Source organism: Trachypithecus francoisi, unplaced genomic scaffold (genome assembly GCF_009764315.1).
Source record: "Trachypithecus francoisi isolate TF-2019V2 unplaced genomic scaffold, Tfra_2.0 Contig01705, whole genome shotgun sequence".
In the NCBI taxonomy this organism is placed as follows: Eukaryota; Metazoa; Chordata; class Mammalia; order Primates; family Cercopithecidae; genus Trachypithecus; species Trachypithecus francoisi.
In genome coordinates this window covers 653097-675499 of record NW_022681450.1, presented here as the reverse complement: position 1 = coordinate 675499, position 22403 = coordinate 653097, and the positions used below count along the sequence as shown (strand labels likewise).

Sequence of the window (22403 nt, the reverse complement as noted above, 5' to 3'; positions counted from 1 at the left end):
GCATACAGTGGCATGATCATTGTTCACTGCCACCTCCACTTCCTGGGCTCAAGTGATCCTCCTACCTCAGCCTGTAGCTAAGACTACAGGTGCATACCACACCTGGCTAATTTTTAAATTTTTTGTAGAGACAGGGTCTTGCTATGTTGCCCACGCTGGTCTCAAACTCTTAGGCTCAAGTGATCCTTCTGGCTTGGCCTCCCAAAGCACTGGAATTATAGGCATAAACCACAGTGACCAGACGGAACTGGGATTTGAATCCAGGTCGGTGTGACTCCTGGGCCTGTCCTCCAAGCACCAAGCTACACTGCTTCCCTGGCACCGACTCACCTACAAAGCTGCTAAGATCTGGGGCAATTTGCTATGCAGTAATAGATAACTAATACAGATGTCATCAGCACGTGGATGATTTTAAAAGCCAAAATGCCAAAATTTGGTGACAATTTGGTCGTGATTTCCAGCACTGAGTCCTGGAAAAACATGTTGTGGGCCACGTGACGTGGCTCATGTCTGTAATCCCAACACTTTGGGAGGCCGAGGCGGGCGGATTACCTGAGGTCAGGAGTTTGAGACCAGCCTAGCCAACATAGTGAAACCCCGTCTCTACTAAAAATACAAAAATTAGCTGGGCGTGGTGGCGGGGGCCTGTAATCCCAGCTACTCGGGAGGCTGAGGCAGGAGAATGGTGTGAACCCAGGAGGCAGAGCTTGCAGTGAGCCGAGATCATGCCACTGCACTCCAGCCTGGGTGACAGAGCAAGACTCCGTCTCAAACAAAACAAAACAAAACAAAACAAAACAAAAAACGTGTCCTGAAATGTAAATAGGCAATACAAGTCTCCCTACCGGATCCCTCCATCCTTCCCATCCATCTTACAAGCATTTTTCAAGCACCTGCTCTGAGCCAGGCTATAGGTTTTATGCAGGAAATAGAAAACAAATAAGACCAGGTCCTCACCCCCTCAAGGGGCCCTTGAGGGAAGACAGCAAGCCCCACCACCCACATATACTGAATTATACACACAGTCTCACTGAATTATCCCAATAGCTCTGCGAGGGCTGGATTGCTGCTAGGCCTGGTTTTGTAGGTTGGGGGCACAGAGGCTCAGGATGGTGGTGTCACCTGTCCAAGACCATACAGCCAGGAGGCCACATGTGACACACCCAGCCTGCCTCGGGGGTGCCTGGCCCGGTCCTGGGCTTGCTCACAGGTGGTTTCGGATGCCCATGGCCCTGTTGTGTTCCACACCACGCTGTGCCGTACCCAGCGGCATGCCGATGCCGTAGCCCTTGGTGTCGAGGAGTCCCCCGATCTGGGTGAGGTTGCAGTTGAGGCGCCGGTGGTACTCGTTCATGGTGGACTCGAGCAGGAAGGCATAGCGGGAGTTGAGGACGCGGGCGATGCCCTCTTCTGTGCTCTTGACGAACACGCTGGGCTGCTTCGACTGCATGTAGTTCCACATGCGCTGGTACGTTTGGTACCGTGAATTCTGGGCAGGGGAAGACAGGGGAGGGTCTTTCCAGCTGCTTCCTTTCCCCGAGCCCTCCCCGTCCTCCAGGAAGTCTCCCTCAACCCAGGAGAGTTCAAGGTGATCAAAGGAAGACAGAAAGAGCCAAAGCAGAGGAGAGAGATGAGACAGACAAACTGTCCAGGCCAGGTCCAAGGCATCCCCACAGCTGCTGCGCCCACCACCCACCTGGGGGCCCGGTGAGTGCACCTCCACCTCCTCCCTCTTAATCCTCCAGCCAGTGACCCCTGCCCAACTGAGGCCTCCTTTGACCACTAGGACCTCCCTGCCAAGCTTGCTTTCCTTTTCTTTCTTTTCCACCACCCCAAAATACAAAGGATCAAGCACTTTTCACCTTGAAGGGCCTTCCCTTCTCTCTGTCAGCCCATATTCCTGGTCCTGACCCTTCCAGCAGCCTCCTTTATCCCATTTGGCCCATATGACATTGACATTTGATACCACATATGCCTCCCTGCCCTCATTCCCCAGTTCCCTAGCCAGCCAGCTGCAATCCCCATGACAGAATGTTTTCTGATCCCCAGCCTCCAAAGCTGCTACTGACAGTCAGTCCCTCTGACCCAGGAGACCCTGCCCAGACCTATCCTGAGCTGCTTTGCATGGCGGGGATCCCAATACCATGCCCAAGAGGTTCTGGTGGCCCCACCTGGAAGAAGGTCATGGTGGAGCCAGCATGGATGGTGCCGTACTCGATGTTGGTCTGATCTGCCAGGTCATCGGCTGACTCCACAGGCACCTCCATGCGCTGCACGGTGAGGAAGGCGGCCAGGTTGGCCGTGTAGGAGGAGATGATGATCAAGGTGAAGGCCCACCTGAGGGATGGGAGGGGTGAGCCGAGGGGTGAGCCATGGGCTGGAGCCACCCCTGCCACCCTGCCCCCGTGGCCATGCCCCCCATTGGTGGTGCCCCTCCCAAGTGACCCCAGCATCCAGAAGGCTCAGTGATTGCTGGGTGCAGAAGCAGGGAGTGTGGATTCTGAAACCAGACTCCCTGGTTGTAAATATTGCATCTGGAGATTTCTCCAGATATAAAAGAGTAAGATGGTCTGGAAATACCCTCCCACCATAAACAGCTAAAGAGCTGGATAGAATACAGGAAACTTTTTTTGTTTGTTTGTTTGTTTTGAGACGGAGTCTCGCTCTGTCGCCCAGGCTGGAGTGCAGTGGCGCAATCTCGGCTCACTGCAAACTCCGCCTCCCGGGTTCACTCCATTCTCCTGCCTCAGCCTCCTGAGTAGCTGGGACTACAGGCACCCGCCACCACGGCCAGCTAATTTTTTGTATTTTTTAGTAGAGATGGGGTTTCACCGTGTTAGCCAGGCTGGTCTTGATCTCCTGACCTTGTGATCCGCCTGCCTTGGCCTCCCAAAGTGCTGGGATTACAGGCATGAGCCACTGTGCCCGGCCTGTTTTGTTTTTTTGGTTTGTTTTTTGTTTTTTGTTTTTTTGAGACAGAGTCTTGTTCTGTCGCCCAGGCTGGAGTGCAGTGGCATGATCTTGGCTCACTGCAAGCTCTGCCTCCTGGGTTCACACCATTCCCCTGCCTCAGCCTCCCGAGTAGCTGGGATTACAGGTGCCCTCCATCACGTCCGGCTAATTTTTGTATTTTTAGCAGAGACGGGGGTTTCACCATGTTGGCCAGGCTGGTCTCAAACTCCTGACCTCAGGTGATCCACCTGCCTCAGCCTCCCAAAGTGCTGAGATTACAAGCGTGAGCGACCACGCCCGACTAGGAAACTATTTAAAGACATAGGACAACAGACATTGTAGAACTGTGATCCCTGAGAAGAGAAACAAAATGAGTCTTATTATTGTCCACGCTGTTGGCTGGATTTAATTTATAGGAAGGGAAGCCCAAACAGCCCAGCAATCCTGCTGAGTTGCAGAGATGGAGATTGGCGATCAGGCAGGCCAAGATGGCTGCAATCTGGGGGACAGAGTGCCTGAGAGGAGGGAGGTGCGAAGAGAGAGAGGGTTCAGAAACCGCTGGTCCCCTTGAGTCCTTGACTGAATATCAATCTGTGCATGCATGGGGTGAAACTCTGTGGGGCTGGACAAGAGCAACTTTCAAGGAGAGAATAATTCTTAGAGTTCACACAGGGCTGAGAGCCTTTTGAGTTCCCTCCAGCCAGAGTAGAAAGATTTCATTGACTATATGAGACATTCAGTAGAGTCCCAAAAGTTTAACATACTAGAAATAGGATTAAGTTAGCCCTAGAATAAAGGCAATGCTAAAGTTGTCCTAAAAGAGTTTAAAAACAGGCCTAGAAGGATCAAAGTAATTCACAAGTAACTAGATTCCAGGAAAAGTCTCTAATACCCTTTAGAGAAATATATTCAGCAATGTAAACAATGTCTGTTATGTAATTTTTCTTTTTTGAGATGGAGTCTCACTCTGTGGCCCAGGCTGGAGTGCAGTGGCACGATCTCAGCTCACTGCAACCTCTGCCTTCCAGGTTCAAGCGATTCTCCTGCTTCAGCTTCCTGAGTAGTTGGGACTACAGGCACTCGCCAGCACACCTGGCTAATGTTTGTATTTTTAGCAGAGATGGGGTTTCACCATGTTGGCAGGTTGGCCTTAAACTCCTGACCTCAGGTGATCTGCCCGCCTTGGCTGCCCAAGGTGCTGGGATTACAGGCATGATCCACTGAGCTTGGCCTATTACGTAATTTTGTTTGTTTGTTTGTTTTGAGATGGAGTCTTGCTCTGTCACCCAGGCTGTAGTGTGGTGGCACGATCTCGGCTCACTGCAAGCTCTGCCTCCTGGGTTCACGCCATTCTCCTGCCTCAGCCTCCCGTGTAGCTGGGACTACAGGCGCCCACCACCACGCCCGGCTAATTTTTTGTGTTTTTAGTAGAGACGGGGTTTCACCATGTTAGCCAGGATGGTCTCGATCTCCTGACCTCATGATCCGCCTGTCTCAGCCTCCCAAAGTGCTGGGATTACAGGCATGAGCCACCACGCCCAGCCTATTATGTAATTTTTTTTTAAAAAGACCAGGTTGGGCAGGGTGGCTCACACCTGTAATCCCAGCATTTTAGGAGGCCGAGGTGGGCAGATTGCTTGAGGCCGGGAGTTCAAGGACAACCTGGTCAACATGGCAATACCCCGTCTCTACTAAAAATACAAAAATTAGCTGGGTGTGATAGCGCACGCCTGTGATCCCAGCTACTTGGGAGGCAGGGGCACGAGAATTGCTGGAATCCAGGAGGGGGAGGTTGCAGTGAACCAACATCACCACTGCACTCTGGCCTGGGCCACAAAGCAAGACTCATGTCTCAAAAAAAAAAAAAAAAAAAGACCAGGTAAACAAAGGTGCAGGAAAATGTGACCTATAATCTATAACCAAGAGAAAAATCACTCAGTTGAAACAGACCCAGAATTAACATAGATGATGATGGAATTAGCAGACAAGGACATGAAAACAGCTATTATAAATATATTCAGGCCGGGCGCGGTGGCTCAAGTCTGTAATCCCAGCACTTTGGGAGGCCGAGACAGGCGGATCGCGAGGTCAGGAGATAGAGACCATCCTGGCTGATACGGTGAAACCCCGTCTCTACTAAAAAAAAAAATACAAAAAAATAGCCGGGCGAGGTGGCGGGCGCCTGTAGTCCCAGCTCCGGAGGCTGAGGCAGGAGAATGGCGTGAACCCGGGAGGCGGAGCTTGCAGTGAGCTGCGATCTGGCCACTGCACTCCAGCCTGGGCGGCAGAGCGAGACTCCGTCTCAAAAAAAAAAAAAAAGAAAAAAAAAAGAAAGAAATATATTCAGAATGCTCACGAGTCTAGAGAAAAACATGAACATAATGAAAGGAACAGAAGACATAAAAAAGAAGTGAACAGAACTTTTAGAGAATGAAATACACACATCTGAAAGAAAAATGTTACTGAAAGGGATTCACAGATTAGACACTGGCAGCAGAAAAGCTGAGAGAATTTGGGCAGGCACAGTGGCTCATGCCTGTAATCCTAGCACACTGAGAGGCCGAGGTGGGAGCATCACTTGAGGCTGGGACTTTGAGATAAGCCTGGTCAACATAGCCAGACCCTGTCTCTACAAAAAAATTAAAAAATTAGACGGGTGTGGTAGTGCCTGCCTATAGTCCCAGCAACTTGGGAGGCTGAGGTGGGAGGATCATTTGAGGCCAGGAGTTTAAGGCTGCAGTGAGCCTGATCGTCACTGCACTCTAGTCTGGATGACTGAGTGAGACCTTATCTTTAAAAAAAAAAAATCCCAGCACTTTGGGAGGCCACGGTGGGAGGATAAGCTGAGTTCAGGAATTTGTGAACAGCCTGACTAACATGGCGAAAACCCGTCTCTACCAGAAATACAAAACTTAGCCAAGTGTGGTGGCGCATGCCTGTGATCCCAGTTACTCAGGAGGCTGAGGGAGGAGAACTGCCTGAACCTGGGAGGCGGAGGTTGCAATGAGCTGAGATTGTGCCACCGTACTCCAGCCTGGGCGACGGAGTAAGACTTTGTCTCAAAAAAAAAAAAAAAAAAAAAAAGAAAGAAAGAAAGAAAGAAAAAGAAAAAGAAAAGAAAAAAAGCTAGGCACAGTGGCTCACGCCTGTAATCCTAGCACTTTGGGAGGCCAACACAGATGGGTTGCCTGAGCTCAGGGGTTCTAGACCAGCCTGACCAACATGGAGAAACCCTGTCTCTACTAAAAATATAAAATTAGTCAGGCGTGGTGGTGCATGCCTGTAATCCCAGCTACTTGCAAGGTTGAGGCAGGAGAACTGCTTGAACCCAGGAGGTGGAGGATGTGGTGAGCTGAGATTGTGCCACTGCATTCCAGCCTGGGCGACAAGAGTGGAAATCCATCTCAAAAAAAAAAAAAAAAAAAAAAAGATTAGAGAATTTGAAGACTGCAATAATCTATCCAAAATAAAGCACAGAAAGGAAAAAGTGACTGAAAATGAGCACAGAGCCTCAATGGCAAAAAAATCTGATGAAGTAATGGCCTACAACTTTTCAAATTTGATGAAAACCATAAACTTGCAGATCTAAGCTCCATAAACCCCAGGTAGGCTAAACACACATATTTATAAAACGCACCAAGACACATTCTAATCAATTGCTGAAAACCAACAATAAAGAGAAACATCTTAAAAGCAGCTAGAAGGGGGGAAACAAATTACATTCAGATAATCAAAGATAACATGGGTGCCAGTCGACTTCTTGTCAGAGAGTGTGCAAGCCCAAAGACGATGCAACATGCTGAAAGAAAAATCAAAACAAGCTGTCAACCTAGAATTCCACAGCAGGCAAAAATATCCCTCAAAGAAGACACCCTAACACATTTTCATACAAAACCAAAGCTGGGAGAATTAATTGCCAGCAGACCCGCACAGCAAGAAATATTAAAGGAAGTTCTGCAGATAAAAGAAACACAACACCAGATAGAAATGTGGATGTACCAGAAGGGGTAAAGGGTACCCTCTTCAAATGGTAGATTTGTGGGTAAATAAAAAAGATATATTCCTCACTTTCAAATTTCCTTATGAAGCATTTAGTGGTTTTGTTTTGTTTCTGAGACAGGGTCTCGCTCTGGGGTGGAAAGGTGTGAACATAGCTCACTGCAGCCTCAGCCTCCCGGACCCAAGCAATTCTCCCACCTCAGCCTCCCACGTAGCTGGGACCACAGGCATGCATCACCATGCCTGGCTAATGTTTCTTATTTTTTTGTAGAGATGAGATTTCGCTATGTTGCCCAGGCTGATGTTGGACTCCTGGGTTCAAGCAATCCTCCCACCTCAGCCTCCCAAAGTGTTGGGATTATAGGCGTGAGTGGTGCACCTCACCCAGCTGCATTTACTGTTTAACACACACACACACACACACACACACACACACAAACCTAATGTATTGTGTGGTTCATAAGATATGCAGAGCTCAAAGGATGGGAGGGTGAGAGGAACATATGTTGTCAAGGTCTTATATCTTTTTTTTTTTTTTTGAGACAGAGTCTTGCCGTGTTGCCCAGGCTGGAGTGCAGTGGCGTGATCTCGGCTCACTGCAAGCTCCGCCTCCCAGGTTCACACCATTCTCCCACCTCAGCCTCCGAGTAGCTGGGACCACAGGCGCCCGCCACCACGCCCGGCTAGTTTTTTTTGTATTTTTAGTGGAGACGGGGTTTCGCCATGTTAGCCAGGATGGTCTTGATCTCCTGACCTCGTGATCCACCCGCCTCGGCCTCCCAAAGTGCTGGGATTACAGGCTTGAGCTACCGCACCCGGCAAGGTCTTATATCTTATGTGAAATGGTATAATGTTACTTGAAAATATTTTGTAATAAAGATGCATATTGGCCGGGCGCGGTGGCTCAAGCCTGTAATCCCAGCACTTTGGGAGGCCGGGACGGGCGGATCACGAGGTCAGGAGATCGAGACCATCCTGGCTAACCCAGTGAAACCCCGTCTCTACTAAAAAATACAAAAAAAAAAACTAGCCGGGCAACGTGGTGAGCGCCTGTAGTCCCAGCTACTCGGGAGGCTGAGGCAGGAGAATGGCATAAACCCGGGAGATGGAGCTTGCAGTGAACTGAGATCCGGCCACTGCACTCCAGCCTGGGCGACAGAGTGAGACTCCGTCTCAAAAAAAAAAAAAAGATGCATATTGTAAACCCAGAAAACCACTAAGAAAAATAGAACAAAGAAGTATAGTTAACAAGTCAAGAGTAGAGATAAACAGAATCTTTTTTTTTTTTTTGAGACGGAGTCTTGCTCTGTCACCCAGGCTGGAGTGCAATGGCCGGATCTCAGCTCACTGCAAGCTCTGCCTCCCAGGTTTACGCCATTCTCCTGCCTCAGCCTCCCGAGTAGCTGGGACTACAGGTGCCCGCCACCTCGCCCGGCTAGTTTTTTGTAATTTTTTTAATAGAGACGGGGTTTCACCAGGTTAGCCAGGATGGTCTCGATCTCCTGACCTTGTGATCCACCCGTCTTGGCCTCCCAAAGTGCTGGGATTACAGGCTTGAGCCACCGTGCCTGGCAACAGAATCTTAAAAATCCCAACAGGCCAGGCACAGTGGCTCATGCTGTAATTCCAGCACTTTGGGAGGCCAAGGTAGGCAAATTGCTTGAACTCAGGAGTTTGAGACCAGCCTGAGCAATGAAGTGAGATCCTGTCTCTACAAAAAATCAAAAAATTAGCTGGGCATGGTAGAGCGCACGTATGGTCCTAGCTACACAGGAGGCTGAGGCAGGAGGATGGCTTGAGCCCAGGAGTCGTATTCGTGCCACTGCACTCCAGCCTGGGTGACAGAGTGAGACCCTATCTCGAAAGAAAAGAAAAGAAAAAGTCCCAGTAAACCCTCAAACATAGAAAAAGAGGAAAAGGGGAACAAAGAACAGATGGGACAAATAGCAGGTTGGCAGATTTAAACCTAACCATATCAGTAATTACATTAAGGGTAAATGGTTTGAACGAAGGGTTGGCTAACTATGGCCCACAGGCCAAATCTGGCCTGCTGTCTATTTTTGTACAGCCCCATAAGCTAAGAATGGTTTTTACATATATATAGTATATGTATATGTACATACATATATACATATCTGTCTATATACACATATATATATACTATATATATGTAAAAACATATGTATAACCACTCCAGCCTGGACGACAGAGCGAGACTTCGTCTCCAAATCGGAGTCTCGCTCTGTCGCCCAGGCTGGAGTGCAGTAGCACAATCTCAGCTCACTGCAACCTCTGCCTCCCGGGTTCAAGCAATTCTCCTGCCTCAGCCTCCCAAGTAGCTGGAACTACAGGCACACACTGCCACACCAGGCTAATTTTTTGTATTTTGGTAGAGATGGGATTTCACCTTGTTGCCCAGGCTGGTCTAGAACCCCTGAGCTCAGGCAATCTGCCCGCGTTGGCATCCCAAAGTGCTAGGATTACAGGCGTGAGCCACCACGCCCGGCCGGTTTTCACATTTTTAAATGGTTAAAATGAAATCAAAAGAACAGGCTGGGTACAGTGGCTCACACCTATAATCCCAGCACTTTGGGAGGCCAAGGTGGGTGGATCGCTTGGGCCCAGGAATTGAGACCAGCCTAGGCAACATGGCGAAACCCTATCTCTACAAAAAGCCAGATTTGGTGGCACGTGCCTGTGGTTCCAGCTACTCAAGAGGCTGAGGTGGGAGGATTCCTTAAGCCTGGGAGGTTGAGGCTGCGGTGAGCCAAGATTGTACCACTGTACTCCAGCCTGGGCAACAGAGAGAGATCTTGCCTCAGAAAAAAAAAAAAAAAGGAATATTTTATGACACATGACTTATATAAAATTCAAATTTCAGTGTCAGTATCCATAAATAAAGTTTTATTGGAACACAGCCACACTCATTCATTTAATGTATCATCTACAACAGCTTTTATACTACAATGGAAGATTGAGTAGCTGGAACAAAGACCATATGACAAACAAAGTCCAAAATATTTACTTAGGGCCAGAGCAGTGGCTCATGCCTGTAATCCCAGCACTTTGGGAGGCCGAGGCAGGAAGATAGCTTGAGGCCCAGGAGTTCAAGACCAGCCTGGGCAACAAAGTAAGAACTCTCTCTATACACACACACACACACACACACACACGTAATAATAATAATAATAAATTAGCCAGGCATGTAGTCCTAGCTACTCAGTAGGCTGAGGCAGGAAGATCCCTTGAGCCCAGGAGTTTGAGGCTCTAGTGAGCTATAGTCACACTGCATTCCAGCCTGAAGACAGAGCAAGACCCTGTCTCTAAAAAAATAAGGATAAAGATAAAGATTTAAAAACATCTTTACTTAGAGAAAATATAAATGTTTGAGGTGATGGATTTCCCAATTACCCTGATCCCAGCATTTCAGGATGCTGAGGTGGGAGGACTGCTTGAGCCCAAGAGTTTGAGACCAGACTGGGCAACATAGTGAGACTTCATCTCCACCAAAAACAAAAAAATTTAGCCGGGTGTGGTGGTGCACGCCTGTGATTGTGATTCCAGATACTCAGGAGGCTAAAGTGGGAGGGTCACTTGAGTCTGGGAGGTTGAGGCTGCAGTGACCTGTGATCACACTACTGCACGCCAGCCTGAGTGACAGAGCAAGACTCCATCTCAAAAAAAAATAAAATAAAATAAAATAAATAAATAAAAATAAAATTTAAAAGAAAAATTACTGGCCAGACATGGTGGCTCACACCTGTAATCCCAGCACTTAAGGAGGCTGAGGCGGGTGGATTGCCTGAGCTCGAGAGTTTGAGACCAGCCTGGGCAACATGGTGAAAACGTCTCTACTAAAATACAAATAATTAGCCGGGCGTGCTGGCGTGCGCTTGTAGTCCCAGCTACTTGGGAGGCTAAGGCAGGAGAATTGCTTGAACCCAGGAGGCGGAGGTTGCAGTGAGCTGAGATTGTGCCATTGCACTCCAGCCTAGGCGACAGATCAAGAGTTCATCTCCAAAAAAAAAAATTTACCATCTGGCCCAATGCAGAAAAAGTTGGCCAAACCTTGCTCTAAGGCCTAAGCGTACATTGTTTATAAGAAACACACTTGGGGTGGGGCATGGTGGTTCATGCCTGTAATCCCAGCACTTTGGGAGGCAGAGGCGGGTAGATCACTTGAGGTCAGGAGTTCAAGACCAGCCTCGCCAACATGGTGAAACCCTGCCTCTGCTAAAAATATAAAAATTAGCTGAGTGTGGTGGCATGTACCTGTAATCCCAGCTACTCAGGATGGTGGCATATACCTGTAGTCCCAGCTAGTCTGGAGGCTGAGGCAGGAGAACCACTTGAACCCAGGAAGTAGAGGTTACAGTGAGCTGAGATCACACCATTGCACTCCCTGATACTCACCACACACTTGGTCAGGTGTGGTGGCTCATAGCTGTAATCCCAGCACTTTGGGAGGCCAAGATGGGAGCATCACTTGAGCCCAGGAGTTCGTGACCTGCCTGGGCAACAAAGTGAGACCCTATCTCTATTTAAAAGAAAAGAAAAGGAATGCTCTTTAAATATAATAATCTAGATGGGTTGAGAGTAAAAGAATGGGGAAAAGATATGCTATGCAAGCATTAAGCATCAGAAAGGCAGAGTGCCTATATTAGTATCAAATAAAGTTAACTTCAGAACAAGGGATGTTACCAGGAATAAGGAGAGATATTATATAATGACACTGGTCAATTCATCTAGAGGACATAACAGTCCTAAACATTTGTGTGCCTAATTACAAAGCTTCAAAATGCATAAGGCAAAAATGGATAGAATTGAAGAGAAATGGATAAATTTCCTGCAATCACAGGGTTAGATTTCAAAACTCCTCTCAATAATTGATGGAACAAGTAGAAAATCAGTAACGATAGAGAAAACTTGAATAACGTGACCAACCTACTGGCCCCAATTGACTCTTATAGAACACTGCACCCACCAACAGCAGAAACACATTCAATGCAACTCCACATAGAACATTTACCAGGACAGACCATATGCTGAGCTCTAAAGCAAGTCTCAATAAATTTAAAAGGATTAAAGTCCTCTAGAGAATGTTCTCTGACCATGATGGAGCTAAATTAGAAATCAGTCATAGAAAGATCTCTGGAAAATCCCCAGATCCCGTCTCCATCACTGCCTTGCGTGTGACCTTGGAATTGTGCTGCAGCTTCCTCACCTGTGAAGTTAGTACAATTGTAGGCGCTTCCTCACTGGGTTTTGTGAAGAGTGACTGAGTTCATCTGGCACACAGCAAGTGCTATGCAAGTGTTTGCTCTCATTGTCTTGGTGACACAGGACCGGCCGGGGAGAACAGGCTCCCACCGGCCTGGCTGCGGGACCCCAGAGCAACCGCTTATCTTACCGTGGCCCTCTCTGTCCTCCCTGCTGGCAAGTAAGAATGGCCAGGGTCCCTGTAGACCATATAGATCTGAGGGGCCTGAAGGCAGAGGAGATGCTGAAAAGGGCCTCCCAGACCTCCCACCCTCACATTCCCAGCACGTGATAATGAAAACAGCAGCTGTCCTCCGCAGAACACACGTGCAAAGTGCTATGCTAGGCACTCGGATGGGGATGGAGTGAGGGCTTGATAGAGAGAGATGAATTATACAGCCTCCTGCAAAATAAAACCAAAACCCCAAGGCACAAAGACCCAGGGTCTGACTCAGCCTCTCCAGAAACCAAGTCTCTCCAAACCCATCTTACTGGTCAATGCTGTCATTCATGCAAAACAAAACTATTTGGCCAGGCGCAGTGGCTCACGCCTGTATCCCAGCACTTCAGAAGGCCGAGGCGGGTGGATCATCTGAGGTCAGGAGTTCGAGACCAGCCTGGCCAACATGATGAAACCCCATCTCTACTAAAAATACAAAAAATTAGCCAGGCGTGGTGGCTGGCACCTGTAATCCCAGCTACTTGGGAGGCTGAGCCAGGAGAATCGCTTGAACCCAGAAGGTGGAGGTTGCAGTAAGCCGAGATCGTCCCACTGCACTCTAGCTTGGGCAACAAGAGCAAAACTCCATCTTGAAAATAAAAAAATAAAAACAAAACAAAACAACAACAAATATTACTCAGTGCCTAGTACACACCAGAAATGCACCTCTTGTTTTAATTGAGGGATGACTGAGTGTTGTTTTGTTTGGAACTTTGCTGAGAGCTGCTCACTGTTGAGGGAAATCATGTCTCTGACAGCAACTCCACTCAAACTCGAGACCCAAGTTAAGACCCTTGCACTAGCTGCATTAGCAAATCATCACGTTCACAGTGACTTGTATTTGCACAAACATACTCATTCGTCAACTATTTTGATGTGTCAGATATCAAGTGGCAACATAATTCTGTTAAATGATCTTACTTCTCATCATGCCACTTACTCATTCTAAGCAGGCACCGACTGTTGCATTTGTCTTCTGGTGTAGCCACACCCAGGCATTTGTGTATTGCCATAATATTACTTTATTAGAAGTCACTTCCCTGCTTTTTCTCCTTCATATTGCAATTAGGGTGTTATATTGATTTTTTTTGCAAATTATGCGTGTAGGAAGATATATTACCCTTGAATTTCAGCTCATGGTGGAAAAGGATGTATTAAAAAATATTTGTTATAAAAAGAGGGTGTTGGGTCTGCAAGCACTGAAAACTCACTGGTGTAAGCGAGAAGCCCCATTTGAGGGGTGGCAAGGGCAGAAGGAACCCACAGCAAATGAAACAGGACCAGAGAGGTTGGAGGAAACCAGGAGGACACAGAGCCTAGAAGCAAGGAGAGAGTTTCTAGAAGGGTGGCTAACCTGGTGAAATGCTCCCTGGAGGTAAGACAGAGACTGGAGGCATGGATAAGGGGTTGTATGTGCCCCTGGTGCAGCTGGGGTTGGGGGAAAGCCCAACTACTGGCTAGATCTGAGGTTTTGTGGTTTTCTGGCCAGGAGGGCGTGAGGAAAGGAGGACCTCGGGAAAAGTTGAGGACAATGGCTGCAGAGACAGCCTAGGAGCCACCTAGAGATGGACGAGTGAAAGCAGGAAGGGCTCAGAGAATGGGAAGAGGGAGGTCAGAGGACTCATCGCACCAAGTGACCAAGGGAGAGTCGGGAGGGATGGGGGCCATGGTCAGAGTGAAACCTTAGAAATGTTGACTCCCGGCCGGGCGCAGTGGCTCATGCCTGTAATCCCTGCACTTTGGGAGGCCAAGGCGGGTGGATCATGAGGTCAGGAGATCAAGACTGTTCTGGCTAACATGGTGAAACCCCATCTCTACTAAAAATACAAAAAAAAAAAAAAAAAAAATTAGCCAGGCGTGGTGGCAGGTGCTTGTATTCCCAGCTACTTGGGAGGCTGAGGCAGAAGAATGGCGTGGATCTGGGAGGTGTAGCTTGCAGTGAGCCGAGATCGCGCCACTGTACTCCACGCTGGGTGACAGAGCAAGACTCCGTCAAGGAAAGGAAAGGAAAGGAAAAAGGAAAGGAAAGGACAGGAAAAAGGAAAGGAAAGGAAAAAGGAAAGGAAAGGAAAGGAGAGGAAAGGAAAGGAGAGGAGAGAAAAGAAAAGATGACTCCCAGACAGGTGCCATGGCTTACACCTGTAATCCCAGCACTTTGGGAGGCCGACCCAGGTGGGTGGATCACTTGAGGTCAGGAGTTAGAGATCATCCTGGCCAACATGGAAACACCCCATCTTTACTAAAAATACAAAAATTAGCCAAGTAAGGTGGCGCACACCTGTAATCCCAGCTACTTGGGAGGCTGTGGCAGGTGAATCACTTGAACCCGGGAGGCGGAGGTTGCAGTGAGCTGAGATCATGCCACAGCACTCCAGTCTGAGCGACAGAGCAAGACTCCATCTCAAAAACAAAGGGGTAAAAAAAAAAAGAAACGTTAACTCCGGAGGCAGAGTCGTCCTGAATGGTGACAAGACCTCAGGTGTGGCTGCAGGAGGCTGTGGGCTGAGGGGGCCTTGGAGAGGAGGGGCCCAGTTGGTGGGTTCTGGCCAGGCTGCTGCAGGTCAGCTACCAGCCAAGTCCTCAAGGGTGATGGCACCAAATCCCACCCCCTACACTGGACCCTGAGTCCCACAAGGGCGGGGACTGGCCTGCTGAGTCATGTTGCTACGTCACATCTGAAGATTCTCAAACATCTGCTGAATGAGTGAATGTGTGGGAGGACTTTGGGTGCAGAAGAGAGTGGGCCCCAGGGCCAAAGTCTCCGATGAGGGAGGGAACACGAGTGGGAGCTGTCCGGGTGACAGCGATGGGAAGGGGCAGAAAACAGCTGGCTAGAGAGTGTGACCCTCAGGAAAAGGGCCCCTGGCTGGGCGGCAGAAGCAGTGACCAGCAGAGAGGAGGCCACTGGTCTTCCCCAACCCTCCTGTGAGGACGCCACCATATTTGTCACGGCAGGTCTCCTGGGTGCCCTCTCAGCACCTCACACACCTGGCCCTCTCCCTCTGTCTAAAATGCTCCTCCCTCTCCTTGGCATGGACGACTCTGTTTCTGCCTTTAGGACTCAGCCCACTTCACCTCCTCAGGGGACCCTTCTCTGACTGCCCCCATGCTCTACTGTTCTGTTACTGTATCCTGTTTCGTTCCTCAGTAGCACATTTTATGTGCATCTGCAACATCATTATATAGAAAATATTAGTACATTTCACGTGGACTGTGTGACTGGCAGAATAGGCCCCGCCTATCAGCACCAAAGAAGTCTCTATTATAATCCCCAGAACACGTGAAGATGTGACCTTACTCAGCAAAAGGGACTTTGCAGCTGTGATTAAGGATCTGGATATGGGGGGGATTACTCTGGATTATCCAGGAAGGCCCAAAGGAATCACAAGGGTCCTTATGAAAGGAAGAAGGAAGTTAGAGAGAGAGATTTGTAGATCCTATGCTGCTGGTTCTGAAGATGGAGGAAGAGGCCACGAACCAAAGATGCAAGTGGCTTCGAAACGCTGGAAAGGGTAAGGAAACAGGTTCTCCCCATAGAGCCTCCACAAGGAGCCAGCCCTGTCAAGAACTTGATTTTACCCCATTGAGATCTATTTCAGACTTCTGACCTCCAGAACTATAGGAGAATAAATGTGTATTGTTTTAAGCCACTAAATTTGTGGTAATTTTTTGCAGTAGCATAGGAAACAAATAGGGCTATAGGGCTTTCATTGGATTTTTTGGGTTTGTGCTTTTTTTTTTTTTTTTTTTTGAGACGGAGTCTCGCTCTGTCGCCCAGGCTGGAGTGCTGTGGCCGGATCTGAGCTCACTGTAGCCTCAACATCCTGGGCTCAAGCAATCCTCTACAGGGGTATCATTTGAAATGATGCCCATCCAAAACCATTTAAAAAAACCATCAATAGGCCAGGCATGGTGGTTCAAGCCTGTAATCCCAGCACTTTGGGAGGCCAAGATGGGCGGATCACGAGGTCAGGAGATCGAGACCATCCTGGCTAACACGGTGAAACCCCGTCTCTACTAAAAATACAAAAAACTAGCCAGGCGAGGTGGCGGGCGCCTGTAGTCCCAGCTAGTCGGGAGGCTGAGGCAGGAGAATGGCGTAAACCTGGGAGGCGGAGCTTGCAGTGAGCTGAGATCCGGCCACTGCACTCCAGCCTGGGCCACAGAGCGAGACTCCATCTCAAAAAAAAAAAAAAAAAAACCATCAAGACTTGCAAGTGTCCAAGCCAGTGGACCAAGTGAATTGCTAATGCCTGCCATACCGCAGTTAATTCCACTTAGGAGAAGGGAAAAAACTGCCACCTATTAAGGTTAGTCTTGAATTGAAAAAGGCACAAATTAGATAATATCTTTGGGACCTATTCTTTGAATAAAATAGGATGTCCAGTGTTGATTTATCTGTTTACTTGTTTATTATCAGCTCCTCTGCCTCTCTAGGGCAGGGATGGGGCTGATTCCTCACCTGAGTGTGTGGCACATGGACAGGCTCAACAGGCATCTGTGAAATTTTTAGAGGCATGTGAACCAGAGCAACTCCATTTTGAATAGGAACTGAGTAAAATGAGGCTGAAACCTACTGGGCTACATTCCCAGACAGTTAAGGCATTCTAAGTCACAGGATGAGACAGGAGGTTGGCACAAGATACAGGTCATAAAGACCTTGCTGATAAAAGGGGTTGCAGTAAAGAAGCCAGCTAAAACCCACCAAAACTAAGATGGCCACGAGAGTGACCTCCGGTCGTCCTCACTGCTACACTCCCACTGGAGCCATGACAGTTTACAAATGCCATGGCAACGTCAGGAAGTTATGCTATATGGTCTAAAAGGGGGAGGCATGAATAATCCACCCCTTGTTTAGCATGTCATCAAGAAATAACCATGAAAATGGGCAACCAGCAGCCCTCGGGGCTGCTCTGTCTATGGAGTAGTCATTCTTTTATTTATTTATTTATTTATATTTTTTTTGAGACAGAGTCTTGCTTGGTCACCCAGGCTGGAGTGCAGTGGCGAGATCTCAGCTCACTACAACCTCCGCCTCCTGAGTTCAAGCAATTGGAGTAGCCATTCTTTTATTCCTTTACTTTCTTAATAAACATGCTTTCACTTTATGGACTCGCCCTGAATTTTTCCTTGTGAGAGATCCAAGACCCCTCTCTTGGGGTCTGGATCGAGATCCTTTTCCTATAAAAGAATGACCATGGATGAGTGAATTATGTGGTGGGGAGGTGAGGAAGAAGTGTTCCTCAAGAAGGCCAGATACCTGGGGTTGCCTTGGAGAGGCTCCCAAGGGCCTTGAGGGCTAGGCTGAGCTTGGACAGTGCTGAGGGCCCACTGGCATGGGGGAAGGAGCCTGGTCCTGGCCCCAGCCCGGCCCTGCCTCTAGCTGACTACACAGTCTTTAGCAAGCTATTCCTTCTCTCTGGGTCTGTCTCCTAATCCATAAACAGGGAGCATATTCCCTGTTCCAAGCATTCTCCTCGGCTCTCCATGGTTCTTGTGAGGAACAGGAGGTGAGAAGAATTGCAGGAACAGCAACCAAGTCCAGCTGCTATTTAAAGCCCAGGGTAGCAAACGTGGATGCTTATAGAGGCCAGGCCAGCAGGCGACTGCAGTGGGCAGTGGGAACGGGGGTGGATGGGAGCAGACGGTGACACCAGGCAGGAATGCCAGCCAAGCGCTGCCAGATCTCCCAGATTTTCAAGGAAAGCAAGAAATCTAAATTTGTGAGTGAATGTGCTCCAAGTGTTGGCATTCAATTCCCAGTTTCTTAAAACCGTGGGCCAAGGCTGGGCACAGTAGCTCACACCTGTGATCCCAGCACTTTGGGAGGCCGAGGCGGGCAGATCACTTGATGTCAGGAGTTCAAGACCAGCCTGGGCAACATGGTGAAACCCTGTCTCTACTAAAAATACAAAAATTAGCCAGGTGTGCCAGGCGCGGTGTCTCACGCCTGTAATTCCAACACTTTGGGAGGCCAAGCCAGGTGGATCGCGAGGTCAGGAGTTCGAGACCATCCCGGCCAACATCGTGAAACCCCGTCTCTACTAAAATACAAAAAGCTAGCTGAGTGTGGTAGTGCACGCCTGTAGTCCCAGCTACTCAGGAGGCTGAGGCAGGGAAATCTCTTGAACCCGGGAGGTAGAGGTTGCAGTGAGCCAAGATCACGCCACTGCACTCCAGCCTGGCAACAAAGCGAGGCTCTGTCTCAAAAAAAAAAAAAGAATCACTTGAACCTGGGAGGTGGAGGCTGCAGTGAGCCAAGATTGTGCCACCACACTCCAGCCTGGGTGACAGAGGGAGACTCTCAAAATAACAACAACAGCAACAATATCAAACCTGTGGGCCAGACACCACAAGCTGTGGGTGTTTGCCGTCTGACATGTAGTTTCTTGGGGCTTGGGACGGGGGCAAAGAAGTTCTGTCTGAGATACTGGGTCCCTGTGGGACTTTGAGAAAACATCTAGGCAGTGACGGCTGCCCTGGCTTGGAGATTCTATGTCCCTGTGATGACCAGGGCAACGTCTAAGACAGTGACACTGATCCTGTTACAATTGTACCCCTCCTGCCCACACAAGGCTGTAGGGCTCACAGAGCACTCTTCCATAGTAGCCTCACCGAATCCTCACAACCCTGAGACGTGGGCATCTTTCTCCCCGTCTTTCAGGGAGGGTCACTGAGACAAGGGGAGGAGTGCGGCCTGGCCAAGCTCACACAGCTAGTGAGCAGCAGAGCTGGAGCTCAGCTCTCCCCACCCCATTCCTCGTCTTTCAGCTCTGCAGGGGAAAACGAGGAATCAAATCTGCCAGGAGATACCACAGCCCCAACCCTACCCAGGCCTCAGATGGGTCCCTCCCCCACCCCGGGCAGAGGCAGATAGGAAGCTTCTCACCAGACTCCGCTGACACAGCGCGTAGACAGTGCCCGGGGCATGATCTCCGAGCCCTGCTGCATGAAGCCCCCCACGGGAAACCACAGGCTGTTGCCCAGCGTGTACTGGTTCTCCAGGATGTGGGGGCGTGCGCGCAGGCATGGGTGCGGGTTATACCACTCGTAGGGGCTCAGCCTGTGGAGAGACGTGCAGCGGGTGGATGGAGCCCAGGGCCCAGGTGGGGAGGAAAAGGAGAGAAGCAAAGGAAAAAGATGAAGTCACGGTGATCAGAAGAAAAGGGGGAGAGATGAAAAAAGGAGTGAGATGGACAGAGACATACAGAGAAGAGGCAGAGAGAGATGCACAGAGATGGAGACAGAAGAGGCAGAGACAGACACAGAGATGCACAGAGAGAAATAGAGAAAGGAGGAGGTAAAAAAGGGAGAGGAGGGAAGGGGAGAGACCTGAACACAGAATCACAGAGCACAGTCAGAGCCACAAGGGGAAGAATGAGACTCAGACACAGGGTACAAAATTGAGAAAGGAGGGTGCAGGGAATCCAAGGCCCCAAAGGGGAGGCCAAGGACAGTTCTGAGAGAGAAGGAGCAGGTCAGTCCCAGAGGCCCCGGCTCATGCCTCCTCCAGCCCCTTCCTTCCCAGTAGGCAGTGGACTCACCTGGCAGCCAGAAACAGGACACAGCTGACAGCCAAGTAGGCAAGAAGCATGAAGAGCCACACGGCAGGGGAGAAGGGGTCCAGGAAGGAGAAGTAGCCAGGCTTGCGGCCCTGTGGGGAGAGGGAGTGAGACCCGGAGCCACCCCTGGCCTGAGCCTCACACCCAGCCCCTGCCCCACCAGGGATTTGGGAGCCTGACCGGCCCATCTGAGGTCCTGGGGGAGTCTGGCTCCCACTCGCAGCCTCCGAGCCTCCATGCCAGGCAAGCAGCCCACGGTCTCCAGGGGAACCATACCATGTGCACTCGGTAGAGGATGCTGATCCCCAGGGTCATGAAGGGCTTGGAAAAGTCGATGACCTTCTCCCGCTCAGCTGTGATGGTGAAGGCGGCCACAGCCAGGTCTGCCTTCTGCTGGAGGGAAAGCCGGGCGGGGGCGGAGGTGGGCAGAGGGGAAGACAGAAGTGGACAGTTAGAGAGAAATGCATGGAGAGTGAGCAACTGAGGGAAGTGAGAGAGAGAGAGAGGTAGGGAGCAGAAGGAGCCAGGAGCCTGGACTGACTCCAGGAGTCCACCTTGGGCCTGAAATCGGACTCTCATCACATATCCATCCTCATCATCTCACGTCCCCAGGCACAATGACTCCATCCCCTAGGCCTCAACTGTGCCCCAGCATCAAGGGCTGGGGATGGGGGGTCTCCCCAGACTCCAATTCAAGCAGCAACTTCTCCTAGGGCCATAGAAGAGCCAAGGTCCTGAAGCGGCTGAGACTGGCAGAACTCGAGGTAATACAGGCCCAGACAGAACACAGAGCAGGAAGAGAGGATGCAGGGCCCAGAAATGACCCCAGGTGGGGAGGAAAGCTGCAGGTCAGCATGTGTCCACAGCCAGTGGAGACATAACCCAGGCCCCGGCCCAGTGTATAGTCAGGGAGATAGGGCACAAGCCCCAGACAGCATCCTGGTCAGGAGATGACACCCGTACCAAAGCACAATCCTGGATGAAGGAGAGGTGGCCCAGGCCCAAAACTTCACCTGGAGTCAGAAATAGATGGCACAGGACCCAGATACAAACCCAAGGTTGGTGAGAGATGGCACAGGCACAAAAGATAACCACGAGGTAGAGAGAGGTGACACAGGCTAAAAACAAAATCCACGGTCAAAGAGAGAGCAGACAGGCCTACCGTGAAATCCAGGGTTGGGGAGAAAGGACACAGACCCCAAAGATGACCCCAAGCAGAGAGGGAGATGGCCCAGGCTAAACAGCTAAAGCCAGGTACAGGAGAGATGGCACCAGCCTCAATATAACCAAGGAGCAGAGTGAGACAGCACAGCCCTGAAGCATCATCCAGAGGCGGCAGTGTGGCAGGGGCCCAGAATGTGGATTTGGAGAATCTCTCTGGGAATTCCTGGGTGTTGAGCATAGGGAACTTCTCTCCCCTTTCTCGTACACTTGCCACTTTTATGACTAATACGTTAGTCGTCACGGGAATCATCACAGCTAATACAGGACTCTAATTATTTTAAGCACCCACTGGGGGTCTGTCCCAGCAAGGCCCTGCTTGGTGGCCACATCCTCATTTCAGACAGGAGGAAGCAACGGCCTTTCAGGTGGGCTCCAGTCCTGGGGCCAAACACTCAAGATCCCACTTCCTCCTGAAAGCCTAAGGGCCCTCGTCCTTTGTTCTCACACTGGCCTTCTCCTCACTCACTCCTGGGGCCATGCCTCAGGCCAGACACCTGCCTCTTGCTGGACCGGGCAAGGACAGTGGCTCTGCTCCCGAAACACTCCTCGGATCTGTCCATTTCTCTACAACTCTACCGCCTGGGCCTGGGCCACTGGTACCTCACTCCTGACTACAGCACTGGCCGCCTCCCTGGCGGCCCCTGTCGCCACTCATAACCTCCCAGTCCATTCCTCACATATAAGCCAAGGGAACAGTCTCCTGTTTAAAACCTGTCATGGCTTCCCCCAGCACCTAAGACAAAACCCTCTCATGGCCAAGAGGCCCTGGCGACCTGGGGCTCAGCTGCCCTGCCAACCTCCCCTCATATCTTCTGTCTTGCCAGCTCTGCTCCAGCCACGATGGCCTGTTCTTTCCTCAACGCAGCAGGCTCATGCCCGCCTCAGGGCCTTTGCATATGCTCTCCCCCAAGCTCTTCTTCCCCATTCCAGGCTCCCATCACACCCACCCCTTCAGCCTTCCCCAAAGCAGCCTCCAGACCCCACCTCACTCCTACCCTAGGGTCCTCTCACATTCCCCAGGCCCTTTTTTTTTTTTTTTTTTAAGATGGAGTCTTGCTCTGTCACCCAGGCTGGAGTGCAAAGGCGCAATCTCACGTCACTGCAACTTCCGTCTCCTGGGTTCAAGTGATTCTCCTGCCTCAGCCTCCTGAGTAGCTGGGATTACAGGGGCATGCCACCATGCCCAG

The 22403-nt window shown here is 50.0% G+C and overlaps 1 protein-coding gene across 5 annotated transcripts in view; it reads right to left on the bottom strand.

Annotated features, from left to right (window-relative positions):
- Positions 1–22403, bottom strand: part of GRIK5 (glutamate ionotropic receptor kainate type subunit 5) — an 82265-nt gene that overhangs the window by 6539 nt on the left and 53323 nt on the right. For 3 of the 5 annotated variants that reach the window (XM_033198110.1, XM_033198105.1, XM_033198140.1), the window contains 5 exons: positions 20269–20385; positions 19975–20084; positions 19320–19493; positions 2172–2337; positions 1264–1489 (listed from right to left, as the gene is read on the bottom strand). In XM_033198110.1, coding sequence (XP_033054001.1) covers positions 1264–1489; positions 2172–2337; positions 19320–19493; positions 19975–20084; positions 20269–20385 — 793 coding nt within the window. The remainder of the gene's footprint in view (positions 1–1263; positions 1490–2171; positions 2338–19319; positions 19494–19974; positions 20085–20268; positions 20386–22403) is intronic. The other 2 variants (XM_033198120.1, XM_033198131.1) reach the window with 2 other exon arrangements.